Source organism: Natrix helvetica (assembly GCF_964273705.1).
Source record: "Natrix helvetica genome assembly, chromosome: 1".
Lineage (NCBI taxonomy): Eukaryota > Metazoa > Chordata > Lepidosauria > Squamata > Natricidae > Natrix > Natrix helvetica.
The window spans coordinates 28,627,356-28,653,841 of NC_138548.1; the positions used below are offsets into that span (position 1 = coordinate 28,627,356).

At 39.5% G+C, this 26,486-nt stretch overlaps 1 protein-coding gene across 1 annotated transcript in view; it reads right to left on the reverse strand.

The window, feature by feature from the left end:
* LOC309384041 (maestro heat-like repeat-containing protein family member 2B) overlaps positions 1-26,486 on the reverse strand; it is a gene marked incomplete at both ends in the record, with an annotated part of 69,895 nt that overhangs the window by 30,025 nt on the left and 13,384 nt on the right. The window contains 16 exons of the mRNA XM_081937200.1: positions 1,510-1,536; positions 3,603-3,755; positions 5,513-5,638; positions 6,678-6,797; positions 7,162-7,269; positions 10,489-10,535; positions 12,158-12,290; positions 13,579-13,619; positions 15,110-15,248; positions 16,705-16,815; positions 20,131-20,253; positions 21,836-21,909; positions 22,462-22,578; positions 24,346-24,415; positions 24,787-24,873; positions 26,267-26,395. Of these exons, the coding sequence (XP_081793326.1) occupies positions 1,510-1,536; positions 3,603-3,755; positions 5,513-5,638; positions 6,678-6,797; positions 7,162-7,269; positions 10,489-10,535; positions 12,158-12,290; positions 13,579-13,619; positions 15,110-15,248; positions 16,705-16,815; positions 20,131-20,253; positions 21,836-21,909; positions 22,462-22,578; positions 24,346-24,415; positions 24,787-24,873; positions 26,267-26,395 (1,605 nt within the window). The remainder of the gene's footprint in view (positions 1-1,509; positions 1,537-3,602; positions 3,756-5,512; positions 5,639-6,677; positions 6,798-7,161; positions 7,270-10,488; positions 10,536-12,157; positions 12,291-13,578; positions 13,620-15,109; positions 15,249-16,704; positions 16,816-20,130; positions 20,254-21,835; positions 21,910-22,461; positions 22,579-24,345; positions 24,416-24,786; positions 24,874-26,266; positions 26,396-26,486) is intronic.

Sequence of the window (26,486 nt, forward strand, 5' to 3'; positions counted from 1 at the left end):
TAGGCAGAGTTCTTACCAGGCTCCAAAACCCAAGAAAGACAGTGGCGATTCTTCCAAGTAGTTTTATTATTCCACATAGACAGAATCTTGTCAACTGATGCACCCCTACGGTCTACAAGTATAGTATATCCTCCGGGAACTATTAGTGAGGGGCTGTCTTCACCCTCTTTTTCCCAAACTATCTAAACTGACCTGCCTCTTACTCCTTTGGAAGGCACCCCTCCCTCCTGGGAATCCAGTCCATCACATTCTATCAGAGTTCTCCTCTGATGTCTTTCCTCTGCATTGAATTACTGCAATATAGGGGAAGCCAGGCACTTCAGCACCACTAAAGAGATGGTTGCACAATGAAAGCGAGAACATTCATACACAGCTCCTTTGTAATAAAGAGGGAAGTGCCAATAGGACATTCGTACTGTTTTGACCTAGGCTTCCCAAGAGCATGAAGCAAACTCCTTGTCCTAACAAAAAACCCTTTTATTAATTTACTGTGAATTCTGCTCATTCACTTCCAGCAAAGTCTTTCAGGGGAGGATTTACAGTCACAGACCTTATGTGGATTGGAGAGCTGCCAGGCCGATATCTGCAAAATTTGGCAAGGAGCCTCGGAGTCATGAACCAATTAAGCGAACTAATTGTCTCCTGCAAACTCCATTCCCCTTTCGCTCCTCTTTTATTTCCTCTGGGAGGGGCCATTCATTGTCCACCTGTGGCCTTACTCCCAAGTTGACCCCTGTTCTTTAGGTGTTCCCTTCGTCTGGCAACTCTGTGCATGCACACACTGGGAACAGGCTCCACACGTTCATCTACATCACTGATGTCTGACTCTGAAGGCAGCTGATAACTGGCATACGGCTCTGGCCACATCTCTGCCTCTGACACAGAGTCCTCATCAGAGCCCTCCCCAGACTCCAGGACTGGCCCATGTTTCTCACCAACCTCCTAACTGTCCAAATCATCTGCCAGCTCCACTGGCCACTAGCAGGCCACAACACATACATAGCCAATAGTCACCTCATAATGAAATGAAAACTGCATTCCACACAGGATTGTTATTTTCAGGAATCAAATTTTCTTCCATAGGATTGAGGATTGGTTGAAAAAAACCCTGACATGGTCATTTCTTTGTCTGATACCAAAGAGGGTATATGGAATGGTTTTGAAAGGAAGAAGAGCTGCAACCAAGAGAGTGTTCAAATAATGGAGCTTGTTTCAAGAATCTAGTTACAAAGAGTCTCAGAGAGGCCCCTTCCTAGATCACAGAAAGGCAATATGAGGAAGGAAGGAAGCACATTCCGACTTTTGTTGCTAGGAATTGGGCAGCATTTAAATATATAATTTAAAATCATTGTACTTCCAACAGATGTACATTGGTTTCTTAGTCTAGTCTACATTTTGGGCTGGCAGGCACTAATACCCTTCCCATCCTCCCTTTTTCTTGAAGAGAATAAGGACACAACAGACTTTAATCTGTTTGTGTCAGCGAAGGCCGGAACTTTTATGACTTACCTTGTTTTCAATACTGAGGCCCAGCACCTGAAAGGGAAACAAGAATCCCAGGAGAATGAGATAACATGCCCAAGAAGGTGGTCCATCTTTTCCCTGCTTCCCCCATTCATCTTACTATAGTTAGTAAAATGCAGGTGAGGTTCTACTGCTATGCAATTTGTTTATGATTCTTGAATTCTGTCAAGTTGTAGTGCCATTCCTTGACTGTAATTAGTGGCGGCCTTGAAGAGCAACAGACCATTAAACAATGTATTTTTTTTTGTATGCTGCTGCAATTACCAAAGATCAGCAGAAATTTGATTCAGTAAGTAGATGAGTCTTGATCATCCCACCATCACCTCCATCCTAAAACCAAGAAGATTATGCTATTTCTAGCCCCACCTCGAAGTGTCAAGCATTTGCAGTGGTATAAGGATATAGGAAGTTGACTGACACCTGAATCTAACCAGCCCAGGATGCTCTACTCTATTTTTTTCTTGCCAAATTGTTCTTTTTATTAATTTACAATATAAAATACAAAAATACGAAAACAAATAATAGGAAAAATAGGAGGGGAAAAAAGGAAGAGAAGAGTGTAGAAAGGAAGAGGAAAAGAAAGAAAAGGCATTGACCTCTGACTCCCTTTGGTGCACTAGAATAAGATAGTAACATCAAACCTCAACTTTTAACTTTTACATAATAGCATAAACTAGCCATTTCTACATCAACAAATCATTGGTAAAACTTTACTCTTCTCTCTTCTGCTCTAGAAGAATTGTCCAGGTTTAGTCACTCACCCACAAGCCCTCCCTTTTAGCCAAGCAAAGGAAGACCACAAAGTTTACTGGAAAGATACGAAGGTTGCAAAAAAGACATGAAATATTTATTTATTTATTTATTTATTTATTTATTTATTTATTTATTTATTTATTTATTTATTTATTTATTTATTTATTTATTTATTTATTTATTTATTTATTTATTTATTTATTTATTTATTTATTTATTTATTCTTAGTATTTCTAAACCGCCCCCTCTCCTAAAAAGGGACTGGGGGCGGTGTACAGTCCACAATAAATAACAGATAAAATACAAATATCTATAAATATACGCATATACGTGGAGGAGGTTAAAATTAAGAGTACTGTACAGAAGAATAAATATGAGGCTAAAAATTAGCCCTAAAAACAATTAAAAACTAAAACATTCCCCTTAAAATAACCAGATGAGAATATACTACCAGGAGTTCATGGATGTAACATTTATAATTATGCCAGGCCAGCTAATCGAAACAGGTGAGTCATTGGTAAAACTTGGTAAAGTAAAATTGGTAAAATATGTTGTGGCCCACAAGCTGCCAGTGAGCTGGTGGCAGACTTGGATGAGGAGGAGGTTGGGGAGGAACCTGGGCCAGTACTGGAGTCTGGGGAAGGCTCTGGTGGATGCTCTGCATCAGAAGCAGAGATATAGCCAGGGCCATCTGACATTTAGAATTTAGAATAATAGAGTTGGAGGGGACCTTGAAGGTCTTCTAGTTCAACCCCCTGCTTAGGCAGAAAACTCTACACCACTTTAGACAAATGGATATCCCAGCCACCTGAGAGGCAGCTGCCTATGGAAGCTGAGATAAATAGAGTAGGAAGAATAGCTGGGGCCTGTTCCAGATGCAGGTATGCACAGAGCTATTAGGAGAGGAGAACAACTGAGGACAAGGAGTCGACTTAGGAAGAAAGGCACACGTGACGCTAAATGGCCCCTCCCTGGCTGAAGAATAAATAGAAGGAAAGGGGAGTGGTGGTTATGGGAGACAACCATTCGGATTTCAGAAGATTTGACTCATTGTGTTTCGTGCCTCAGAGACTGCATGCCAGAACTTCATTTACAGCTTTGTGGCTGGAAGCTCCTGGCCTGGCAATTATCTCAAAGAACTAATAAGGTCTGTTACTGCAGTTAACTCTTTGAAGGATTCCTGCCTGGAATTTCTGGGTGTGAATCCTATTAATTCATAGGAGATAAATAAAGAGGTTTTTTTCAGGACAAGGAGTGTTTCTTGTTTCTGCTAAGGCAGGGTCAGAACAAAATGTCAACTGTAGAGTCAAAGGTCTTGAACTTACCTGACAGCTACTCCGGTAATGGTAGAGGACTTTTTTCATTATGCTCTCTTCCACCCTTGAGAGCAGGAGCTCTTTTGGTGCTCGCAGTGCCACTTTGCCATAGGTAAGCATCAAAGTTTGATGGGTGTAGCTTCGTCTACCTCGGTAGTAGTCCTGATCAACATAAAAAATTAAGAGGCAGAGTAGGCTTTTCTCCAGCTTGGTTGCTTCCTTACCTCACATTTTAATTTTAATCTAAACTGATCTTCTTTTTTCCCTTTTTCCATAGATTTCAGCCAACTATTGCCCATACCCCTTTAGTATTCTTTTTGTTGGCCTTCTTCTGGTTTTCTGTAGAAAATATGTAGTTTTTTTCTATATAAAATTATTGTCTAATACGGTGGTTAGAATGCAGTACTGCAGCTATTTCTGCTGGCTGCCAGCTGCCTGCAATTTGGCAGATCGAATCTCATCAGGCTCAAGGTTGACTCAGCCTTCAATCCTTCCGAGGTGGGTAAATTGAGGACCCAAATTGTTGGGGGCAATAGGCTGACCCTGTAAGCCACTTAGAGAGGGCTGTAAAGCACTGCAAAGTGGTATATAAGTCTAAGTGCTATTGCTATTGTGGCCCCAGGCAATTACAATACAATACAATACAACACAACACAACACAACACAATACAATACAATAGCAGATTTGGAAGGGACCTTGGAGGTCTTCTAGTCCAACCGCTGCCTAGGCAGGAAACCCTATACCATTTCAGACAAATGGCTATCCAACATCTTCTTAAATACTTCCAGTGTTGGGGCATTCACAACTTCTGGAGGCAAGCTGTTCCACTGATTAATTGTTCTAACTGTCAGGAAATTTCTCCTCAGTTCTAAGTTGCTTCTCTCCTGGATTAGTTTCCACCCATTGCTTCTTGTTCTACCCTCAGGTGTCTTGGAGCAATTATCAATGTGAATTGGCAAAACACTATTTTAGCTTACAGAATCACTTTACAGCTATATTTAGTTTTAATTTGTATTTTTCTCCTTGGAAAATACAAGGAGATAATAATTGCTTCCTAATAATAAGTTAATGGCAATCATGAGGGTGATTATCTACCATGTTTCCCCCAAAATAAGACAGGGTCTTATTTTCTTTTGAGACCCCCCCCCCGAAATAAGCGCTTGGCCTTATTTTGGGGGCGGTCTTATTATTTTTGAGGTGAAGGAGGTGGCAAGCGTGGTCACCTCATGGTTGCTGCTGTGTTGCAATATTTTCAGGGGAGGGCTTATTTTACTGCATGCGCTGAAAAGTCCAATTGATCTTATTATCCGGGGAGGTCTTATTTTCAGGGAAAGAGGGTAAGCCAATACTTTGACTTAGTTCTAAGAACGATCTTCACTTCAGAGTATGTAAGAATGCAGTAACACTTGGTGACTTTTTAAAGCAACTATGCCTGTTTCAGGCTCTTGCAAAGCAGCCCTACTAATTTCTTCTAACAAAATCTCTAATTGGCAAGTTTAGTTTCCTGTCCTTGATGGAACTTCAGGCTCCTTGGCTGGACTTGCACATAAACTATAATGCAGTTTATTTGGCATTGGCTGAACATACTGGTTGAACTTAGAACCTTGAACATGTGAAAAAGACAACCATTTATAGTTTATTCAGTAAACCATGGTAAAACAATCATGGCTTTATATAAAGTAAGTCTCCAACTAATGAATTCTAGTGATACAAGCAGTACACATCACTGAAAATAATTTGTGAACCATCACTTTCCCCCCAAGGGTCTTAAATTCTGATGTGAAAAAAAGGGGTTGGTTGAAAGAAGAATGTTGTTTATATATTGTAAAGAGGAAGTAGATCAGTACAGATTAAATTCAATGTATGTGACATACTATTGAATAGACATGCATTAGAGCTGAACTACCAGCTCATTTACCTTATAGCGATTGATAATCATAGACATCTTGATTGTCAAGTGTACCCCAGCTCCAAATTCATGAAGTATGGCCAATGTTAGATCCAAATGACCCATGGCAGAAAAGGACAGAATCTGGATGACTTTCTGTAAAGGAAGAAAAAAAAACCCATATTGTCCAGAATGATGAGTCCTGCAGCTTTCCTGGAAAATTCATATGTTGGGAATGTACTTGATAAGAATTCTTGAAAGTTTTAGTTCCAATGCTTGGAACTGGGATTGGAGAAGGAGTTAGAGAAGTCTGTTTTAGTGGAACATGTAGTCCACTCACTGAGAAAGTGATTCGTTCAACCAAAGGTCCGAATTTTCACATGAGTCCATTTGAAACCTCAGCATTTTCTGAAAAGTTATGCTTGTTGTGCCTTGCAAAGGCCAAAACAGAATCGATTTCCTCCAAGAAGCTGTTTGTTTATAAGTAATCCAAAATCTTATTGTAAAATTTTCAATATTCCGATTTTATCTGACTCATAGCCCATTTATAACTTTCCAAAATCTAAATCTTATTTAGATTTTTTAAATTTTGGATTCCTTAAATTCTTAAGTTTATGATTAGAATTTTTTTCCCATTCAGGATCGAAGGCAGACTTACCCAGCATTTTCAAATATGTCATTCTTAAGGTCTAATTGTTCTGAAATAGTTAATGAGCAATTTCTGAAGGGGATTAGAAAGTGAGGTTTGCAAACAAAGTGTCCACTTTGACTAATCTTGTCTCTCTTGCTGAAATCTGCAGAAAATTGTTATCCTATAGTCTTCTCATGAAGACATCTGGACTGGAGCACATGTGGGCAATCTCCCATACTCTCCTTATCCAGAGAGATTCTAGAGAATTGGTCTATTCACTGGTTCCTTGGTCATTATGGTGGTCATAGAACCATCTTCAGCTCACCATACCTCTTAAATATTGTTCTTGCACAGAAATGGTCGTGTTAATCAGTTTTTAAAAGCTGTGTGTTTTTTTTAAAAAAAATTCTAGATGTAGAAGTTGGGGGGTTCCAGGCCCTGCTTAACCACAAAACCACAAAATTCCTTTTCTTGGCTGAAAAGCAGGTGTGCAATCACCAGCTAAAATAAAGAAACATAATTTCAACAATAGAGAAGAAATAAAGATTCAAACAGGCAGCTTACATCTCTCTCAGATGCTTTCATATAATCAGCGTTTTCTATCAAGTTTTGTATTGTACTCTGAACAAAAGTTAAATCCTCACAACTTGTCAGAGAAATTCCCCAACATTTACAGAGGAAACTCTGGGGAAAAAAAAACAAGTGAAAAAGGAGAGCGTATAACGGCTGCTCAACATTAAAATTAATTTGCATGTAAAATTGAAATTAGTATTATTTAACTAAATACATGAGCATGATAATTCCCCATTTTACAACAGCAAAAAATGCAAAACACATGCTGCAGTCACACAAACATAGACCACCACAAACAGCAAGAAATGTCTACTACTAAGCAAAACCCTTTATGTTGGTGTCTTAAATAGCTGGTAAAAGAGATTGTCTCATATATGAGAACCAAAGCTTCAAGTCATATGTAAGTCCTGAACAAATTAATTAGAAATGCTGTTTTCAGCGAGGAACTGATAAACAAACAAACAAACAAACAAACCTTTTCAGTTGACTCATCACCATAACTGGTCATCTGACTTTCTAATTCTCTACTCAAATTCTGAGTCCATGTGCTATCATCAATGGTTTCCAGAGATCTTCTCAGAAACTATGAATAAAGACAATCAAGTGTTTTGGGTTATCGATGTTATTGACTGACCAAGCAACCCTGTGCTCTAATATTATCATGAATCACACAAGCAGTTAGGTCTTTCTACTCTGTAGAGCACTCAAGGGGCTAAAGGGTTCCCCTCGGACATACGTGCTACTCGTTCCCGACTCTAGGGGGCAGTGCTCATCTCCATTTCAAAGCTGAAGAGCCAGTGCTAAGCAAAGATGGCTCCATGGTTATGTGGCCGGCATGACTAAACACCAAAGGAGCACGGAACGCTGTTACCTTCCCAACAAAAGTGGTTCCTATTTTTCTACTTGCATTTTTACATGATTTCGAACTGCTAGGTTGGCAGAAGCTGGGACAAATAACGGGAGCTCACTCTGTTACGTGGCCCTGGGGATTCAAACCGCCGAACTGCCAACCTTTCTGATCGACAAGCTCAGTGTCTTAGCCACTGAGCCACCGCATCCCTTATTCAAGGGGCTAAGAGAATTTAAAAACAGAAACAGAACATGAAATGTTAAAAACAGAAACTAAAAATAATCAATTGGTAATAAAAAGTGCAGTGAAAAAATGCTTCTTTATCAATTTTGTTTTTTTTTAATTAATCATTTTTAAAAAATGGAACAGACCAGTGAAAGAGAAAGAAATAATGCAAAGCTGTAATATCAAAAAGTATCCCAAGGCACTTTTTTTCAAAAGGTAACTGGACTTTTAAAAAATGTTTTACTTCTCCTACAATAAGCTTCTTTGGTTTTGAGAATTAAAGAAGCTTCTTGGATGAGAAGCAAAATGTTTTCAAAGAAGAAAAACCAAGAAAATCCAGTTGCCTTTTGGAAAAAGCATCTTTACGACAACCATGGTCTGGACTGAGAATCTCTATAGACAATATCCAAAAGTAGTCAAAGAAGGAGTTACAAGCAAGGAGTTGCTAAGAGAAGTCCATACAAAGCTGAGCAAGAAGATGACTAGAGGATTGGTACCACAAATGGCAGAAGATATGAGATTGTTTTGTTATTGGAAAGATACAGGTTGATAGAGGAGAGAATATAACTTAAAACTAGTTAAACTTAGTGAAATGTAGTGATAATAGATATAGTTAAAGAAAAAATCGATAATGGCAATAATGTATACAATGTGTAGTATTTTGATAAGTAATAACAATATAATTTTTACAATATAAAGAATTGGATGAAAATTGCAAACAGTGATCTGAAAAGGAGGATTAGAAAAGTTGGTTACTAAATATTATGGATGTTTAGCTAGAATAGGACATAAGGATTCAGTGACATTGGAGGATTTTAAATATTAAATGAAATGCCAGTATGTGGTTATGTATTAAATCTTGGTATATTTTTTATGATGTTTAAACAATTATAGTCAAATAAAAATGGAAGTATAAGAGTAACATGTATAAATATCTGAGCTAAAATACTATGGCAGAATATATAAGATTGTTTTGTTACTGGAAAGATACAGGTTGATAGATGGAAGAATATAACTTAAAACTAGCTAAAATTAGGGAAATTTAGTAATAATAGATATAATTAAATAAATAATTGATAATGATAATAATGTATACAATGCATAGTGTTATGATAAGTAATAACTGGATATGAATATTGAATGGTACCCATGAAAGGAAGATTAGATTTTTTTGGGATTATATACAAAAGTTAATAAAAAAAGAATTAAGTTAGATACAGTTAAGCTTTGATTACCAGGGGAAAAATGTTATGATACAAGATATTGTCAAATAAAAGAGGGACAATGATGACAACACCTCTCTCTCTCTCTCTCTCTCTCTCTCTCTCTCTCTCTCTCTCTCTCTCTCTCTCTGTATGTATGTATGTATGTATGTATGTATGTATGTATGTATGTATGTATAATACAAGGAAACTAGATGAAAATTGCTAACAGTGATTTGGAAAGGAGGATTAGAAAAGTTTGCTATTAAATTTTATGGATGTTTAGTTAGAGTAGGACATAAGGATTCAGTGTTATTGGAGGATTTCAGAAATATTAAATGAAATGCCAGCATGTGGTTATGTATTAAATCTTGGTATATTTTATGATGAAGGACGTTTAAATAATTATAGTCAAATAAAAATGGAGGTATAAGGATAATATGTATAAATATTTGAGTTAAAATACTTGAGTTAATATGAATAATGCTTGATGACTGTTAAAGAGATGCACGAAAACCTTTTGTAACCAACTGATACACTTTCTACAGTATGTAAAGAAAGAAGATTTTATGTGTTGTGTTTGTTTTGAAAAAAAATTCTATATAAAAAAACAAAAGTAGTCAAAGAAGTTGTAAAGTTATATAGTTAGGGCTCAGTATATCACTGATTAGGGAACAGTTATTTTTAAGAAAATGAGTTTCAGTGAATGAATTTTAAAGGGCTTTTAAAATTTCTGATTTAAATGCCATTATATTATGATTTAAAGACAAACCATCTATCGGGGAGGGGGGGGGACAAAAAGGAAATAAAACAAAAGAAAAAATAAGAGTTTGTTGGACCTTGTTTTTTCTCAAATTATAGCACAACTTTCTCCTTTTATTTCCTCAAAGCAGAAAATGTATGTCCCAAATCAATGGCTCCAAAGCATGGAAGTCCTAATCCAAAAACTCCTAAGCTTACAAAACTTCAACCATTGCAGTCCATGCATCAAAAATTCTCTTGTAATTTAATTTTTCTAGCAACAGAAGTAGCATACCATAAAATTGTGAATCGCCTGGATATTCTCTACAACTAGCCAGTGACCAATGGTTAGAATTGGTCACAATGGAAGGAAGGACTCACTGGAGAAGAGCCTAATGCTGGGAATGATTGAGGGCAAAAGAGAATGAGGTGGCTGGATGGAGTCACCAAAGCAGGAGGCCTGAGCTTAAATGGACTCCAGAGGATGGTAGAGGACAGGAAGGCCTGGGGGAACGTTGTCAATGGGGCTGTGATGGGTCAGACATGACTTCACAACTAACAACAATGGTTAGAATTAGGGTTAGGTTCAAGGCAACATACAGCAATCCTTCATCTACATTTTTACTCATAAAAGTCCTGTGGGTTTCTCCTCCTCCTCTTACTTCTCTGTCTCCATCTTCTTCTTCTTCATCTACTTTCTCTTCCTCATTTATGGTGGAGAGTGTATCACAGCTCTTCAAGGAGTAACAAGCCTGTGTCCATTGAAAAAGTACCAGTATCTTACCTGCAGCAACTTCTGCTCCCATTGCTCTCTGCTGGTCTCTATTCTTCCTGCAAGAAATGAGAAAAATAAATGTTTCATTGGATTATGACATTTACCCATTACCTCATTTTAAGCATGAAACTAATAGTCCATGTACTTTACTTATAATATATAGTAAAGTACTATTTACTTATGAAAGCTTGTTTGGTGTAATATAAGGCACCAAGCTAGTATCAAGAGATTGTGGGATCTAGTCCCACCTTAGGCAAAAAGCCAACTGGGTGACTTTGGACCAGTCATTCTATCTTAGCCCAGAGAAGCAGGCAATGGCAAGCCACTTCTGAAAACATGCCAAGAAAACTGTAGGAACTTGTCCAGGCAGTCACCAGGAGTCAAGAATGACTTGAAGACACAAATTATTTGTTGGTTTACAATATTCCTACCTAATGTGAGACCTTGTGATTGCTGTTGCAATCTAAGGAGCATATGCTTTTGCTGTTGGACCTCCCTCCATGAAGCACAGCATTGCTGCCCGAGTAACTGGTTTTGATTGCTGAGTTGGTGGTGGTAACCCTGAAGCTAATAGACATTGGGGATGTTGAGCTGCCTCTTCCTTGGCTGCCTTTAAATGAAATACGAAAAGGCCTTGAATGAGACTTGAAAACATTCTGAAGAAACTGCTTGGATTAGAAGCAAAATGTGTTCAAGGGCAAAAAAAACCCCAAGAAAGTCCAGTTGTCTTTTGAGAAAGCACCTTTGGGACAACCATGACCTGGATGATTGAGAATCCCCATAGATTTATGTGAATCTACCTATTCTTGCTACTATTATAATTATGTGGTTAATCTTTGGTGAGATTCACAGCCTTTGGGGCTGGTTGGTAGCCTAACAGCTCGAGTCCTAACCAAGGACCTAGGAACTGTTAAGGTAACGTCGGAGGATATAAGTTGTTCCAAGTAGGGTGGGTTTTTTTGTAGAATCAGAATGTTCAAGTCAGGTCAATTTAGAATTTCCAAATGGCAAGGTAGCCCTTTAGGTGTTGCTCCAAGGGCTCCAATTACAATTGGGACAACACATGATTTCTTTTTCCACAGTCGCTCAACCTCAATTTGCAAGTCCCGGTATTTTGTGATTTTTTTCTTGCTGTTTATCTTCAATTCGTGCATCACCAGGTATTGCAATGTCAACAAACCATACTTTTTTCTTTTCAACTATTGTTATGTCAGGTGTGTTGTAGGCCATGTGCCTATTATTATTATTATTATTATTATTATTATTATTATTATTATTATTATTATCGTCATAGTAGTTATTAATAGTTCTGACTGACTGCTGCCTGGTCTCCCCCACACCCCACTTTCCCAGTGTCTTTTTTTGGCTGCATTTGATTTTCTTGCTATTTCAAGAATTTTCAATGACAGGAATGTCTTATGCAACTGCAAATCTTAAGACACCACTCTGCCTCTTATCCTCCCCCTTCCCAAACCAAGAAGGACTAAATGTTTAGTTGCATGTACTTTGACTCTGAGGACCACTGATGATCTAAATGTGACCCTCAAGTCATGCCATTTGGGTCCCTGCCATGCAGACAAAGAACTTTAGTAGAACAAGTAAGATTAGGATGGGTGACAGTCGGAATGGATCAATCAAATCATTTTATTATATCATTTTATTTTCATCATCTACTAACCTTGGAAGGATTCCCAAAGAAAGGGGATTTGTTTTGCCCATAGTTTTCTGACTGCTGGGTGGATATTGGTATGGAGGATGTGTAAAAGTTGAAGGGCCCAGCCACCTCTTTGGTTAGGATTTGAGGCCAAAACCTGTTGGTGGGAAATAGAACAGAGTTGGAGTCCCAGAATTATTTTTAAATATAAAGCATAAATACATGAGTTTTGAAGACTGAAATCTTAAACAGGGGCTGGGACTAAAACCTTATTAAGGCTAAGCAGCAATTCATGCATAATCTCCAATTAATTGAATGTTTGCCATGATAGTAGAGCTTCATACTATCCAAAGAACCTGGTGGTGATGTAAATATTATAGGTAGCAGGATTAAGTATTGGGACATCAGCAATCAAATGTGAATCTCCTGTCCCCAGTTTCTGAAATATGAAAGAAGGCAATGGGTCTGCAACAAACTACAATGCCCCTCCCAACAAATGATGATATACAGCGATGATGTCATCATACAAATGTCATCATTGCTTTCTTGTATCTGATGTTTGAAGATATAATTGTACAATGTCACTTTTGAACAGCATTTTGGCAACTTTAAGATGGAACTCAACTCCCAGATTTCTGCAGCCAGCATGCTGGCTGGGGAATTCTGGAAGCTGAAGTTCACAAATCTTCAAATGGGCAAATTTGAAAACACTGCTCTAGAAGGTTTGCTTTCAGAATGCCATTTTATTGCTAGGGGCTAAGACTTCCCAGAATATGACGAATGTAAAAGAAAATACAAAAAGCATACTTTCACAAATATTTTTCAATTATTTCAATACTATTGATTTATTCTAGTAATTTTAGAATAATCTACCCTTTACGGTGACAATACAATAGTCAGCAAAATAAGATCTGTGTCACTTCAAAATGGCTTCAGAATACAGATCAACAGTCTTTGTAAAAAGAAGCAATTTGATCTTGGTTTGCTATGGATTCCTTTACTTTTGAAATGAATATCAAGTTTCCAAAATTCATGTCTGTCTGACACCAGAAATAATACACAGTAACACAGTAATATGGTAACTTCTTCTGAAGTTACTATATTAATAGCAATATCAATAGCACTTAGACATATACCACTTCACAGTGCTTTACAGCCCTCTCTAAGCAGTTTACAGAGTCAGCATATTGCCCCCAACAATCTGGGTCCTCATTTTACCCACCTCGGAAGAATGGAAGGCTGAGTCAACCTTGAGCCTGGTGAGATTTGAACTGCCAAAATGCTGCTAGCATTCAGCTGAAGTAGCCTGCAGTACTGCACTCAAACTACTGTGCCACCTCGAGTGGTACATTGTCTATCTAATCTAATACTTGCATTATTAGCATATTACAATTATTTATACTTAAGTTTGAAAAGGAGAATATTTTATTTTAAGCATTGCTCACCAGAAGCCTTGCTACCAATCCTTGGGCACTTGGAAGATTTACTAAAAAGAGAACAGCAACAAATATATGTTATAGAAGATTCGAAAGAATGCAGTAATGTTTTGCTATTCATTTCATATAATTCCCAAATTTGCTCTCCAGGATAATTTTCAAGAAGGATGAATTCCCTTCTAATTGCTTCAAAATCTGAAATGATACAGAAATTTGTACCTACCCGTATTTTTCAGAGTATAAGATGCACAGGAGTATAAGACGTACCAAGGTTTTGAAGAGGCAAATTTGTAAAAAAAAAAAAAGTAGGTAGGTAGATAGAGAGATAGAGAGGGAGAGAAAGAGAGAGAAATACAGTAGGTAGGTAGGGAGAGAGAGAGAGTAGTTAGGTAGGTAGGTAGATAAAGGGATATGTGTGTGTGTGTGTGTGTGTGTGTTACAACCCCTGGTATGCCCAAATATGGGAGGGAGCTCACTACCCCCTCTTTCTGTCGACCCAAATACAACAAAACCAGTATGTATGTATGTATGTATGTATGTATGTGTGTGTGTGTGTGTGTATGTGTATGTGTGTGTGTGTGTGTGTGTGTGTGTGTATGTATGTATGTATGTATGTATGTATGTATGTATGTATGTATATATTTGTGTTACAACCCCTGGTATGCCCAAATATGGGAGGAAGCTCACTACTCCCTCTTTCTATCCTTCGGCTCATTACAGAGGACCATCCAGGCAGAAAACCATATATTTATTTTTAATGTTACCTTTTTATATTTGTGTTGTATTTCTGCTGATAAATAAATAAAGGGAGACTGGTATAGATCTATTTCAACCTATTTAGGTCTCATCGGCTAGCCATACCCTTACTGGGAATCGAATCAGGGCTGGCTGGCTGGCTGGCTGGCTGGCTGGCTGGCTGGCTGGCTGGCTAGATAGATAGATAGATAGATAGATAGATAGATAGATAGATAGATAGATAGATAGATAGATAGATAGATAGATAGATAGATAGATGATAGATAGATAGATAGATAGATAGATAGATAGATAGATAGATAGATAGAGAAATACAGTAGGGAGGGAGGGAGGGAGAGAATGTGTGTAGGTAGGTAGGTAGGTAGGTAGGTAGAGGGATAGAGAGAGAAATAGAGAGATAGAGAAATACAGTAGGTAGGTAGGTAGGGAGAGTGTGTGTGTAGGTAGGTAGGTAGGTAGGTAGAGGGATATATAGAGAGAAATAGAGAGAAACACAGTAGATAGGTAAGTGTTTCTAATGGTACAGCACTTGATCAATGTAATTCTCATCAATCAGTTAAAGAGCTTTTCAAAAGGAAAAAAAGTTTTTGCACTTGCAAACCTCCCAAAAATGGCCCGTTTTTCACGAAAACGCCCCCCCTTTTTTTCTTCAAAAAAAGGCATGAATAGCCTTGGGGGGGGGGGAACTTGCAGAGTGCTCCTGGGGGGGTGGGAGGGCAAAAACAAGCAAAAATATGGCCCACCTTAGTTTAATCCTACACAATATTATCTGCCATTCACCAACCTCCTTTACACGAGCCCAGGAAAAGAGTCGATTCATCTGGCCGAAGGATGGACAGCTCTTTCAAGCATCTGCAGAGGGGGATCAGAGTGCGCGTATAAGGAGCTGGCACCACAAAGACTAAGAGTTTGGGCCACAGAGCCTGCAGAAAGAAGGTAGAGGAGGGTCAGTATTTATTCTGTTCACAATCCATTTTCTTCTACCAGACTTCTAGGATTGAACTGAATTCTCATAATCCTTGATTTATGACTAGTCGCTTAGTGGCTGTTTTGACTGTTTGAAGTTATGATGGACCGTTCCCTCCTAAAAGGTATTTATGATCCAGTTCTGAAGTTCCAATGGCTGGGGCCTCTCTCACGGTCACCCGACTGCATTTTGGATACTTGGCAATCAACCTGCACTTACTGTATGTCCATCTGCAGCATCTCTCTTTTTTAAAAAGTAATTTTTATTAAACATTTTTATCTTTAAAATTAGAAAAAAAAAACCGCAACAAAGAAAGAAAGAAAAAACCAAGACAAACATCTGCAGCATCTCTTAATCAAGTGATTGTGATTTACTTTTTTTTTTTGGCAAAACTGAATATTTAATTTCACTTTTCGGCAAAAACACCCCAGGGCAAACAATGAGTTCATAAAACAACTGCTGTGTTTGCTTAACAACCCCCGTGTTTGCTCAATGACCATCACAAAAAAGGTTGCAAAATCAGGTCAGTCATGAGGCGGATCTACTTTATGAGCATCCTGACTTACAACCATTATAGGCAGGCTCCATTATGATCCTAAATCAAGGATTACCCGTATTTGAAAGCAAACATTTCTTCCAGAAAAGTGGGAAGAATAAGCAACACTTTGTTAAATGCTATTTTTCCTTTGATGGATGTGGTCGAGGGAGGAAATATTGCCTTCACTTTGATCTGGTTTTCTTAACATCACCAGACAGCAAAACCTTTCAATGAAGTCAGTAATTCTGACTTCATTCTGCTTTTATGCATGTTTAATATTAACAGATTATAAAATTAACCATGCAACTGAACTGCCCAACATCTGGCAGAATTATTTAATTATCATGCAACAATAGCAAGAGCTATGCTTAAGACTGAAGCCTCATGAAATTTAAGGCAGCTATTTAAGAAGAATCAAAAGCTATGGCCCTACTGTGTAAAAACAAAGTTAGAGACTCAGCATTCATCCCCTAGATATATGATGCAAGAAAAAATATATGATGCCTTTCCGTAAAATCTTACTATAAATCCATCAGGCCCATCACTAAATAGGTAACTGCAAGCATCTTTTAATGCTACCAGAATAACTGTATAGAATGTTTTTTATTCTATTCAATCCATTTATACTATTAAAAACTTCACTAATTTAATAACATCGCAAGTGGTATTTTTCTTTTGTTAACATCCTATTTTAATTACTCAGTGCTTTGACTGGAATAACAAAGTATCAGGAAAGTACAGACACGTCCAAAAATAGAACAGGAGGGAAATGTTGCTTTTTCCACATTTTTCAGATAATTTGATTAAGCAGCATGACGAATGAACTAAATGGAACATTTGTTCTTTTAAAATACTCTACATGAAAGATACTTACTTTACTCATTCCTTCTGCAGAAGCATTCACATGTTCCAATACGTCAATGCATATATCTTGAATATGTTCCTCTTTTAACTTTTCCTTTTGAATTGCAACAGGGTCTTTCCCCTGTGATAGCAACATGCAGGAGAGAGTAATTGGACAAAGAAGATGCATTGTAAGGTTACATTCAAAAAAGACAACCTGAATATTAATTTCAATAGTTTTAAAGAAATATGCCAATGGATCTGACTTAGGATATATTACACAGGAGGTACTGGTTTATTATAATGGTATGTGGAAATGACTGGAAGACAAAAAGAAGAGTCCAGACCAGGGGTCTCCAACTTTGTCAACTTTACAACTTATGGACTTCCACTCCCAGAATTCCTCAGCCAGCTGGCTGAGGAGTTCTGGGAGTTGAAATCCACAAGTCATAAAGTTGTCAAGGTTGGAGATCTATGGTCCAAACCACAGTGTAATAAATGTAATTTGAGTGAAGGAGGAAGGGTGATGAAAGTCTCACAGAAGGGACCCTCCCACATTTTCATGAGAGTAGAAGTGAGGGATGGTAGGGGTACTTTCAGACCTGCAAGCAACCCTACAATAAAGACATAGCTAGTCCTCCTGGTTGTGCTTCGTTTGGACACCCCTGCATTAGGCAGAATGAGGTGGGCAGCTCAGGTGATGGTTGCCAGGGACAGCAGAAATGGTTCCCATGGTTACTAGGAAGGCCCTCTGAATGAGCCAAGGCAGCCAAAGAAGCAGCCAACTCTGACCACACAGTCCTGAATCTGGCATCTCCATTGACTTTGTCAGAAGATCGCAAAAGGGGATCACATGACCCCCAGATACTGTGACTGGCATAAATATGAGTCAGTTGCCAAGCATCTGAATTTTGATCACGTGACCGTAGGTATGCTGCGATGGTCATAAGTGTGAAAAACAGTCATAACTCAGTGACATCGTAACTTTGAAGGGTCACTGTTCTGTCCCGTGATTCCAATGAATATGCAGACACAGGCTTATTACATAGATAAAGCCACCCCTTGGCTAGGAGCCTAGAAATCTATCTTCAAGAACCAAGATATCTATTGTATTGCATTGCATTGTATTGTATTGTATAAATCTATCTTCAAGAACTTACGGAATGCTTTCTCAACAGCTAGCAAAATGGACTGTTGTTTCCTGCAAAGATTCCCCTCCCGTCGCTCCACCTATAAACTCTTTGGGAGGGGCCACACCCTTAGCCAGCTGTCCTTACTTCCTTCTATGATGTCGTCTCCACAGCTGTTCCTTTCTCTTCTCAGCTCTACATACACGCACATCAGGGACAACCTCCCTCTGTTCCTCCTCACTGCTCCCTGACTCAGATGCCACCTGGTGGCCAACAGGCCTCTCTGGTTCTTGCTCTGACTCCAAACACTCTCTAGAGTCTTCCTCATCCTCCAGAGCAGTCCCATAATGGTCTGAGCTGTCAGAGTCCACCAACAGCTCAGCCCGCCGCTGCTGGGCTACAACAGGTCACTAAATGAACTGTTGTAAGTCGAGGACTATCTGTAAAATAAGCTAATACTGATACATAAGCAAAAGGGATCAAAGTGGAATACTGTCATAGACGTGTTTGGTACAACTTCTTGAAGGTAGTAAATAGAATTTGTGAAAATGGATAACCCTGAAATGTTGAAAATAGATGAGCCAACATCCCAGAAATAGACTGCTGTGACTGTTGTGAAAATTTCCCAGGTATCTTAAGAGTTTTTCACATGGAAAACTATTTATTCTTTGTTTTTACTGTCATGTGTGGGCTGATGGTTGTTCTACCTGGACTGGGCTATTCCTATCAACCAAGGAGGATTCACGTCTACATTTGCAGCTCCATAAAAAGACCATAGTTCAGCATAGACCTGAAGAAAGTCAGCAGCCTCCACCCTCATACAATACAATACAATACAATGCAATGAAATACAATAGCAGAGTTGGAAGGGACCTTGGAGGTCTTCTAGTCCAACCCCCTGCCTAGGCAGGAAACCCTATACCATTTCAGACAAATGGCTATCCAACATCTTCTTAAAGACTTCCAGTGTTGGGGCATTCACAAATCCTCAGTTCTAAGTTGCTTCTCTCCTTGATTAGTTTCCACCCATTGCTTCGTGTCCCACCCTCTGGTGCTTTGGAGAATAGTTTGACTCCCTCTTCTTTGTGGCAACCCCTGAGATATTGGAACACTTCTATCATGTCACCCTTAGTCCTTCTTTCCATTAAACTAGACATACCTATTTCCTGCATACTTTGTAGCTTCCAGATTAAAAATATTTTAGCTATCCAGTGGTATAGAGTCTAGTGCCAACCCTGAAACTGACCTGACCAGAGCCATCTAGGACAGTGTTGGCAAATGTTTTCAGCGCCAAGTGCCGAAACAGGAGTGCATGCATGCGCGTGTGTGCATGTGTGCTAGAAACTGGAGGAGCAGCCACACGGTGTGCATGCACGCCAGGAAGATGGTCTTCCGGTTTTCAGCACACGCATGCGCACTGGCTGGCTGACCTTCACACATGCATGCATGCCAGAAACTGGAAGGCCAGGTCGCCAATGTGCATGCGTGCACCGAAAACCAGAATATCATCTTCCTGGCATGCGCATGCGCACTGGGTGGCTGCTCTTCCAGTTTCTGACACACCCATGCACATGACGACCAGCTGGCTGGCACACCAGAACCCATAAGGGCAACAGGCAATGGCTCAGGTGCCCAGAAAAATGGCTCTGCATGCCACTTCCGCGCCACCCGTGGCATAGGTTTGCCATCACGGATCTAGGAGCTTCAATGTTGCCCCACTGGAGCTGAGGGATAGGGAGGGGGGAATTGAGATAATGGAGACTTTGTAGCCAAAACAAAATACTTTCTCTTGAGAACCAAGGATATTTTCACACCTGGTTGGAGGAAGGAGGAGTGACGTCACCAGACAACCAGACAGAGCCGTGATTAGACCATGTGGCTGATCATTTTGAGAAAGTTAAAAACTTTTATTTTTAATTAGGCGAAAACCGTGGGAACCCTCAGAGTTGGTTTTCACCATATATCTGTCAATATGATATTTCCAATAAAGCTATTCTTTGAGGAACCCAGCTGACTCGAAGTTTTGCTTGCTATGAATCTATTACTTAGAACCCTGACATCTAGGTAGGCATCTAGAGCAGCGGTGGTGCAGTGGTTAGAATGCAATACTGCAGGCTACTTCTGCTGATTGCCAGTTTCCAGCAGTTCAGCAGTTCGAGTCTCACCAGGCTCAAAGTTGACTCAGCCGCTCATCCTTCCGAGGTTGGTAAAATGAGGACCCAGATTGTTGGGGGCAATATGCTGACTCTGTAAACTGCTTAGAGATGGCTGTAAAGCACTGTGAAGCAATATATAAGTCTAAGTGCTACTACTGGTGCTCAACTCACTGACAGGCTGACTGACACGGTAAACTGCTTGAAGATGTAGTCAACCATATCCCACACAGCACAGCCTTCGACACTCTGAGAGCGAAGAAGTTCTTTAATAAAGCACAGAATAGCTTTCCTCACCTGTCAAAGAACGAAAGAAGATGATGAGGTAGATGGTGAGGATGGTAATTATTACATTTGAATGCTGCAGAATCTTTATAGGACCCCATAACTAGCCTTCATAAACTTTTGCCAAATGATGAGTATATAGCCATGCTAGAGAGGATAATGACAGTAGTCTTTTGAGAAAGGTGCCTTGACTGGGTTGAACCAGTTCACAATGCAAATCAGGATAGGTAGGGCTCAATACTTCTGCAAAGAATATTCCTCTCCCCTGGACAAATAATAGAACACTAGCCCAGAAGATTGCTAGAATGATCCTTTGGGAGCAAGGGGACTTTTTTTTTTTTTGATGGTCCACACTTAGAAAAGGAGGCAGAACTTGGACAAAAGAAATCAGTAGGACCTGAACATTTATATTAATTTTAAATTTCACTTAATTAGAATTAAATACAATTAATTTGATCACCCAGACACATGTTGAATCATTTGTTCTTCTATCAGATTAGTTGCTGTGAGAGTGCAGTTGCCAGTCTTTAAATCTGATATAGAAATAAATACACTTTAATTTGGCAACAAAAGTTAGAATTGCAGCCAAGTGTTTGAAGAATTCAAGAAATTCTGGGGAAAAGACAAAAGATAAAAATTGACAAAAATCTAAATCAATCTATCTATCTATCTATCTATTATCTATCTATCTATCTATCTATCTATCTATCTATCTATCTATCTATCTATCTATCTATCTATCTATCTATCTATCTATCATCTATCTATGTGTGTGCATGTTCCAGCATAATTCTGGAACGTCTCAAGCAATTTCAACCAAACGTGGTACATAAAAAACTTACTCTCTGGAGATAAATACTGTGGGGGGTAAGACACCCCTAAAGCCCCTTGGGGAGGGGGGGGGGTTCTGTTAAGATGCAGCCTGTTGTGCCTTTAAATGGCTTCTACTGTACTGCTGTAAAATGGATCCTACTGTGCAGTGCAATAGAGTTGCCATGGTAACAGCTTCACAGTACTCCACAAGGGGGCTCCCTGTGGTAAGGGGACAATCCAACATTAGAAATTATGTTTGGTCCGGACATTTCCCCAGTATAAATAAATACCCAGGCAATGCCAAGTTATCGGCTAGTGCACTAAAAAAAAATCCCATGCACAATTAAACAAGACTATGTGCAAACTTAATAAAACATTCTTGATGAATCCATTTATCCCCAGTCTTTATCAACACAGGGGGTGCTTTTTTTAGCAACCAAGATTGGGACCAGTAACTCAGTCGTTAAGCAAAGTGTCACCAAGTGAAATATCATGAATTTAAAATTTTACTTTGACTTTCCTTTGCTTTACAGACCTGCAAAGATCGTAAAAAGAGAGTACTAGTTGCAAAGTTACTTTCTCACTGCTGTCTGAAATGCCCATGGTTGCTAAATGAGGCAAAAACTATACAAGGACTATACCTATCACCAAGGAGGTTTTCTTCCAAAAAGAATTCCATCTTAAGAAAGTTTTCTGAATTACCCTGCCATGAATTGGTGCAATTTTCCATAGGCTTTTGGACTGAATTAGTTTGGTTTTTCATAGGTTTCTACTATTTTACCATTTCACTATGGTCATCCAGAAGGCATTTCACAGCTTCCACAACTGGACGTTTTCTGTTTCTTGCTTCATATACTGAAAATAATCAAAGATTCCCCATGAATTGAACTGGGATTTAACAAGGAGTAATTTGACTCCCAGTTGTTTAAAATTTAAATCACAGTGGCAACAAAAGGCTCTAAACACACAAGCATTTATTTAATTGTTTGAAAACAAAGGAAGCTTGAAGGATAATCATAAATGAATGTGCTTCTGTTTAGTTTGGTTACTTCCTGCTTAAAGTTTAACGTGCAGATATGTATTGTTCCATAACATCTGAGTTATTGATTGCATTCCTTGGTGAATCTCAGTACGGTGATGGTTTAATAACAAAATAACTAAATCCACACATCCATCCACTCTTTTTTCTAAAGCAGACCTGGGGCATTGGCCTTTAAGGTGTAACTGAATTACAGTTCACAGCATCCTTCCTTGTTGTTCACATTGGCAGGACCTCCTGGGAACAATATAGCAATAATTGCAGGGCCAGTGATTGTTTGGGCATAAAGTAAAAGGTGTTGTGTAAATGTGATGCATTCTCTTTTTGGTATCTAAGAGCTTCTTTGGAGAGTAGTACTTGCCACTTACTCTCATCATGGCTGACAATCATTTTTAAATTATTTAAGAATCCAACACGAATATCTTCTGCAGCATCTTTCATCTGACTCTGCAGAAAGTCTTGTGCATCAATAGGACAGCAGGAGACTGAAAAATGAGAGATAGAGAGAAAGATGAGAAAGAGAAAAACAACCAGAAATGGCCCAAAAAATGCTTCAGGCCATTTTTCGGGCTGATTTTGGCTAGAAAAACGGCCTGAAAATGGCCCAAAAAACAACCTGAAAACCACCCCAAAAATGGCCTGTTTTGGGGCATTTTGGGGCTATTTCCAGGCCATTTTTAGGCTACTTTTGGCTGGGAAAATGGTCTGAAAATGACCTGAAAAACAGTCTGAAAGCGACCTGTTTTGGGGGCATTTTTGGGCCAATTTTGGCTGGAAAAATGGCTTGAAAACAACCCCAAAATGGTCTGAAAACCACACGAAAAATGTCCTAAATATGGCCCCAAAATGCCCCAAAACCAGGCTGTTTCTGGACCATTTTCAGGCTGTTTTTCCAGCCAAAATTCGCCTGGAAAATGGCCTGCAAACCAAATTTGTCCAGAAAATCAACCTGAAAATGGCCTAAAAAGAACCTGTTTTGGGGTGTTTTTTGGCCCAATTTTGATTGGAAAACAGCCCAGAAAATGGCTTGAAAATGGCCCCAAAATGGCTGAAAATAGCCCAAAAACAGACCGGGGCGGGCCCAGCCAGTGGTTTGATTTGCCAGTTCTCCAAACCACAAAGAATGGGAAAAACTTGTTCAAACTGCCAGCAGCCCACCGATAGATTGATTGATAGATAGATAGATAGATAGATAGATAGATAGATAGATAGATAGATAGATAGAGACAGACAGACCGACAGACAGACAGACATGCATATGCATAGACAATTCTTCAAATCGGTCTTCTGAACAATTTGTAGTCAAAATTGCATGGTCCATGCATCAGGAGAACAAAAAAACTCTCTAAATTATTGGTGGTGGAGGGGAGGAGAAAGGAGGGGAGGGGTGGGGAGGGGAAGAAAATAAATGTTTGAAGTAGCACAATGAAGAGAGAACATAGTCAATAACCACGGAATTACTGTGGCTCTTGGAGAAAACTAACCAATAATGGAATGGGAGAAATGGAGGCCAAACTAGACGGTGTTGTTTGTGTCATATAATATATGTGGGTATGCATGTATATGCATAATTTTTTATTTGTTTTTATCTATTTATTTTTTGGTCATTTATGTAATGTATATTGGAGGTGGTGACCCTTTGAGAGCTGTATGCAACAAAAATGCATTTTAATGTATGCCTATTAGTGTACATTCAAAGTGACAATAAAGATATTCTAAGAAGTGGAGTATCCTGGAACAGGGCATGGTTGAAAGAAACCTTGAACAAGAGCATTCTATGACCCAACATATCAGTGGTGGGTTCCGGATCCCAGTGCAACTGGTATAGTGCAACGGGGCCCGACTTCCACCACATGAACATGCACAGCGTGCGCATGCGCCCTTAACTCCTGCGATGCCTCCGCAATGCCTACAATTGCTCGGCGGAGTGTCGTACAGGCGCTGTATGTGCCAAGCGCGTGCGCGGAAGCGCCGAAGAGCTCAAATACAGGTAAGGAGGGCAGGCGGGTGGGCCCTCCAGAACACTGTACCGGAATGGTACCCGGTGCTCCTGGCAGGCACTGGTACGCCCGTTCCGGGGCGTACCGCCTGCAACCCACCACTGCAACATACACTATAACATCTTGATGGGTATGTCCTACACCTGAAATCCATTTGTTACTCTCTGTGCATCTAGGTGAGGTCTGGCACTTGGATGAAAACCAAGAAAAAATAATACTTGTAGAAACCATTTCCATGATTTTGATCCTTACCAAGGTGACCAAAAGCATCCATAAGCATAGAGCGATGATCCTTGCAGATCTCTTGATGTTCATAACAAGACTGTAAAGAAAATGACAAAGATATCTTTATTTAATTAATTTGGCTCCCAAATACTATATGCTAGCTTGCACAATATTCAGAACTTAATTTACAATCTGATTTGTTGGGGACCTGTAGATTTATGTAATTTTGGTAGAGCTTCAGATCAAATCCATCTCTCAGTTTTTCCACTTTTTTTCTCTCTTTTTTGGTAGTAAAGTTAAGTGGAGGCTTCATCCACTTGGAAAGAAGTTGTGTTAAATCATGGGTCCTCAAACTACGGCCGGGGGCCACATGTGGCCCGCCAAAGCCATAAATCCGGCCCGCACAGGACCATGAGGCTGCCCCGCTCACATTGCCCCACCCACCCTTTGGCCGAGCAAAGGACTTACCTTCAGGAGCCCCATGGGTTGGAACTGAAAAGTAAGGCCAACAATTTTGGCCTGCAGAGAGGTTCTTGAGGCAGGGTAGGCGAAAAACTGAGTGCACAAATGCCCCAGAAGGCAAAAAAATGGGTGGAAATGGCCCATTTTTGGCCACAAAATGAACCATTTTTGCGTGTTTTTGGCCTGCATAATGCTTCTGGAGGTGGGGGTGGGGTGAAAAACAAGGTGCACAGATGATCCAGGAGGCCAAAAAATGGGCGAAAATGGCCCATTTTTCACCTCCCCCACCTCCAGAAGATAGATAGAGAGAGAAGGAGAGAGACAGAGGGAGAGAGGGAGAGAGAGAGAGGGAGAGAGACAGAGGGAGAGAGGGAGAGACAGAAAGAAAAAGGGAGGGAGAGAGAGAGAAAGAAAGAGAGAGAGAGAGAGAGAGAGAGAGATATTTCTCAAGCTCCTTGAGGCTGAGAAGAATCGCTGCAAAACTGAATTTCCTGAAGAGGACCACTAGTCTCCTAAACAACTGAAAAAAATGATCTAGTAAAAAGAAAAGGCAACAAAAAGAGCAACATGCCAACAAAAGCAAATAAAAGGAGCAAAACAAATTGAAGTTTAATTTGTGTGTATTGTTCAATGGACTGTTAAATTGACCATGCCCACCTAGTCACATGACCTAGCCATGCCCACCCAGTCACATGACCACCTAGCCACATCCACCCTGCTGGTCTGGCCCTCCAACAGTCTGAGGGACTGTGAATTGCCCCCCTGTTTAAAAAGTTTGAGGACCCCAGTATTAAATGAATTGCTGATAGTGATTTCAAGATAATTAATAGTTGGCAGGTGCCTTTTTCCTCAGTAAGTTCCAGACTGAGGGAAAATTATCTGTTTACATTAAATGTATTTATTTAATCTAAAACATTTACATAGCCACTCGTCTTATACCAAACTCTGGGCATCAAGAATCAAAACAACATAGAAAACATATTATATTGTGCCCCTCCGGGAGATATTGGTTTCAACCCCCTTGGCCTTAAAACCTGATTCTGCCAATTGGCCTGGGGTCCTGATGAGGAAATCTCATACTAGAGGTGGTTAATGGGTTTTAAAAAACCCTGTCCCTCCATTACATTGTATATTCCTTCCTTCCTTAGTTACCTTTTGTATTTTAAAGTTATTTAATACTTTATGCTGTTTTTATCTTGTTGTAAGACACCTATAGTCACTTGATGGTGAGATGAGTAGCATATAAGTGTAATAAATAAAACTATTAAAATCATAAATATTAAAAAATAAAAGTCTGGCACCCATTGAAACCTCTGACTAGCCATCACTTCATCTTATCCCAGTACTTGGGGGAAGAGTCAAGACAAATATCACACTTAAATAAGCACTGAATTGTATTTTCCATTGGGGGTGGCTGCATAGGTGACATGTTCTAATCACGCTCCCTGTCTGGTTTCAACACATCACAAAACAATGTACTACCCACCAGATCACACATAGCCGATTCCCCTTCAGACTCCTGCCTTTCCATAGCGGTCATTTGAATGTTGGGTTTCCAATCCTGTCGTGAAAACATCTGGGGTTTCTTTTGTAGTGGAGTATCGAGTGGTAGAACCTAGAACAGAGCAAGACATAGCAATAGGAAAAAACATGATTGTTCTTTTCTGTTGTGGTACCCTGTGTTCACTTTAAGGTAAAGGTTCTCC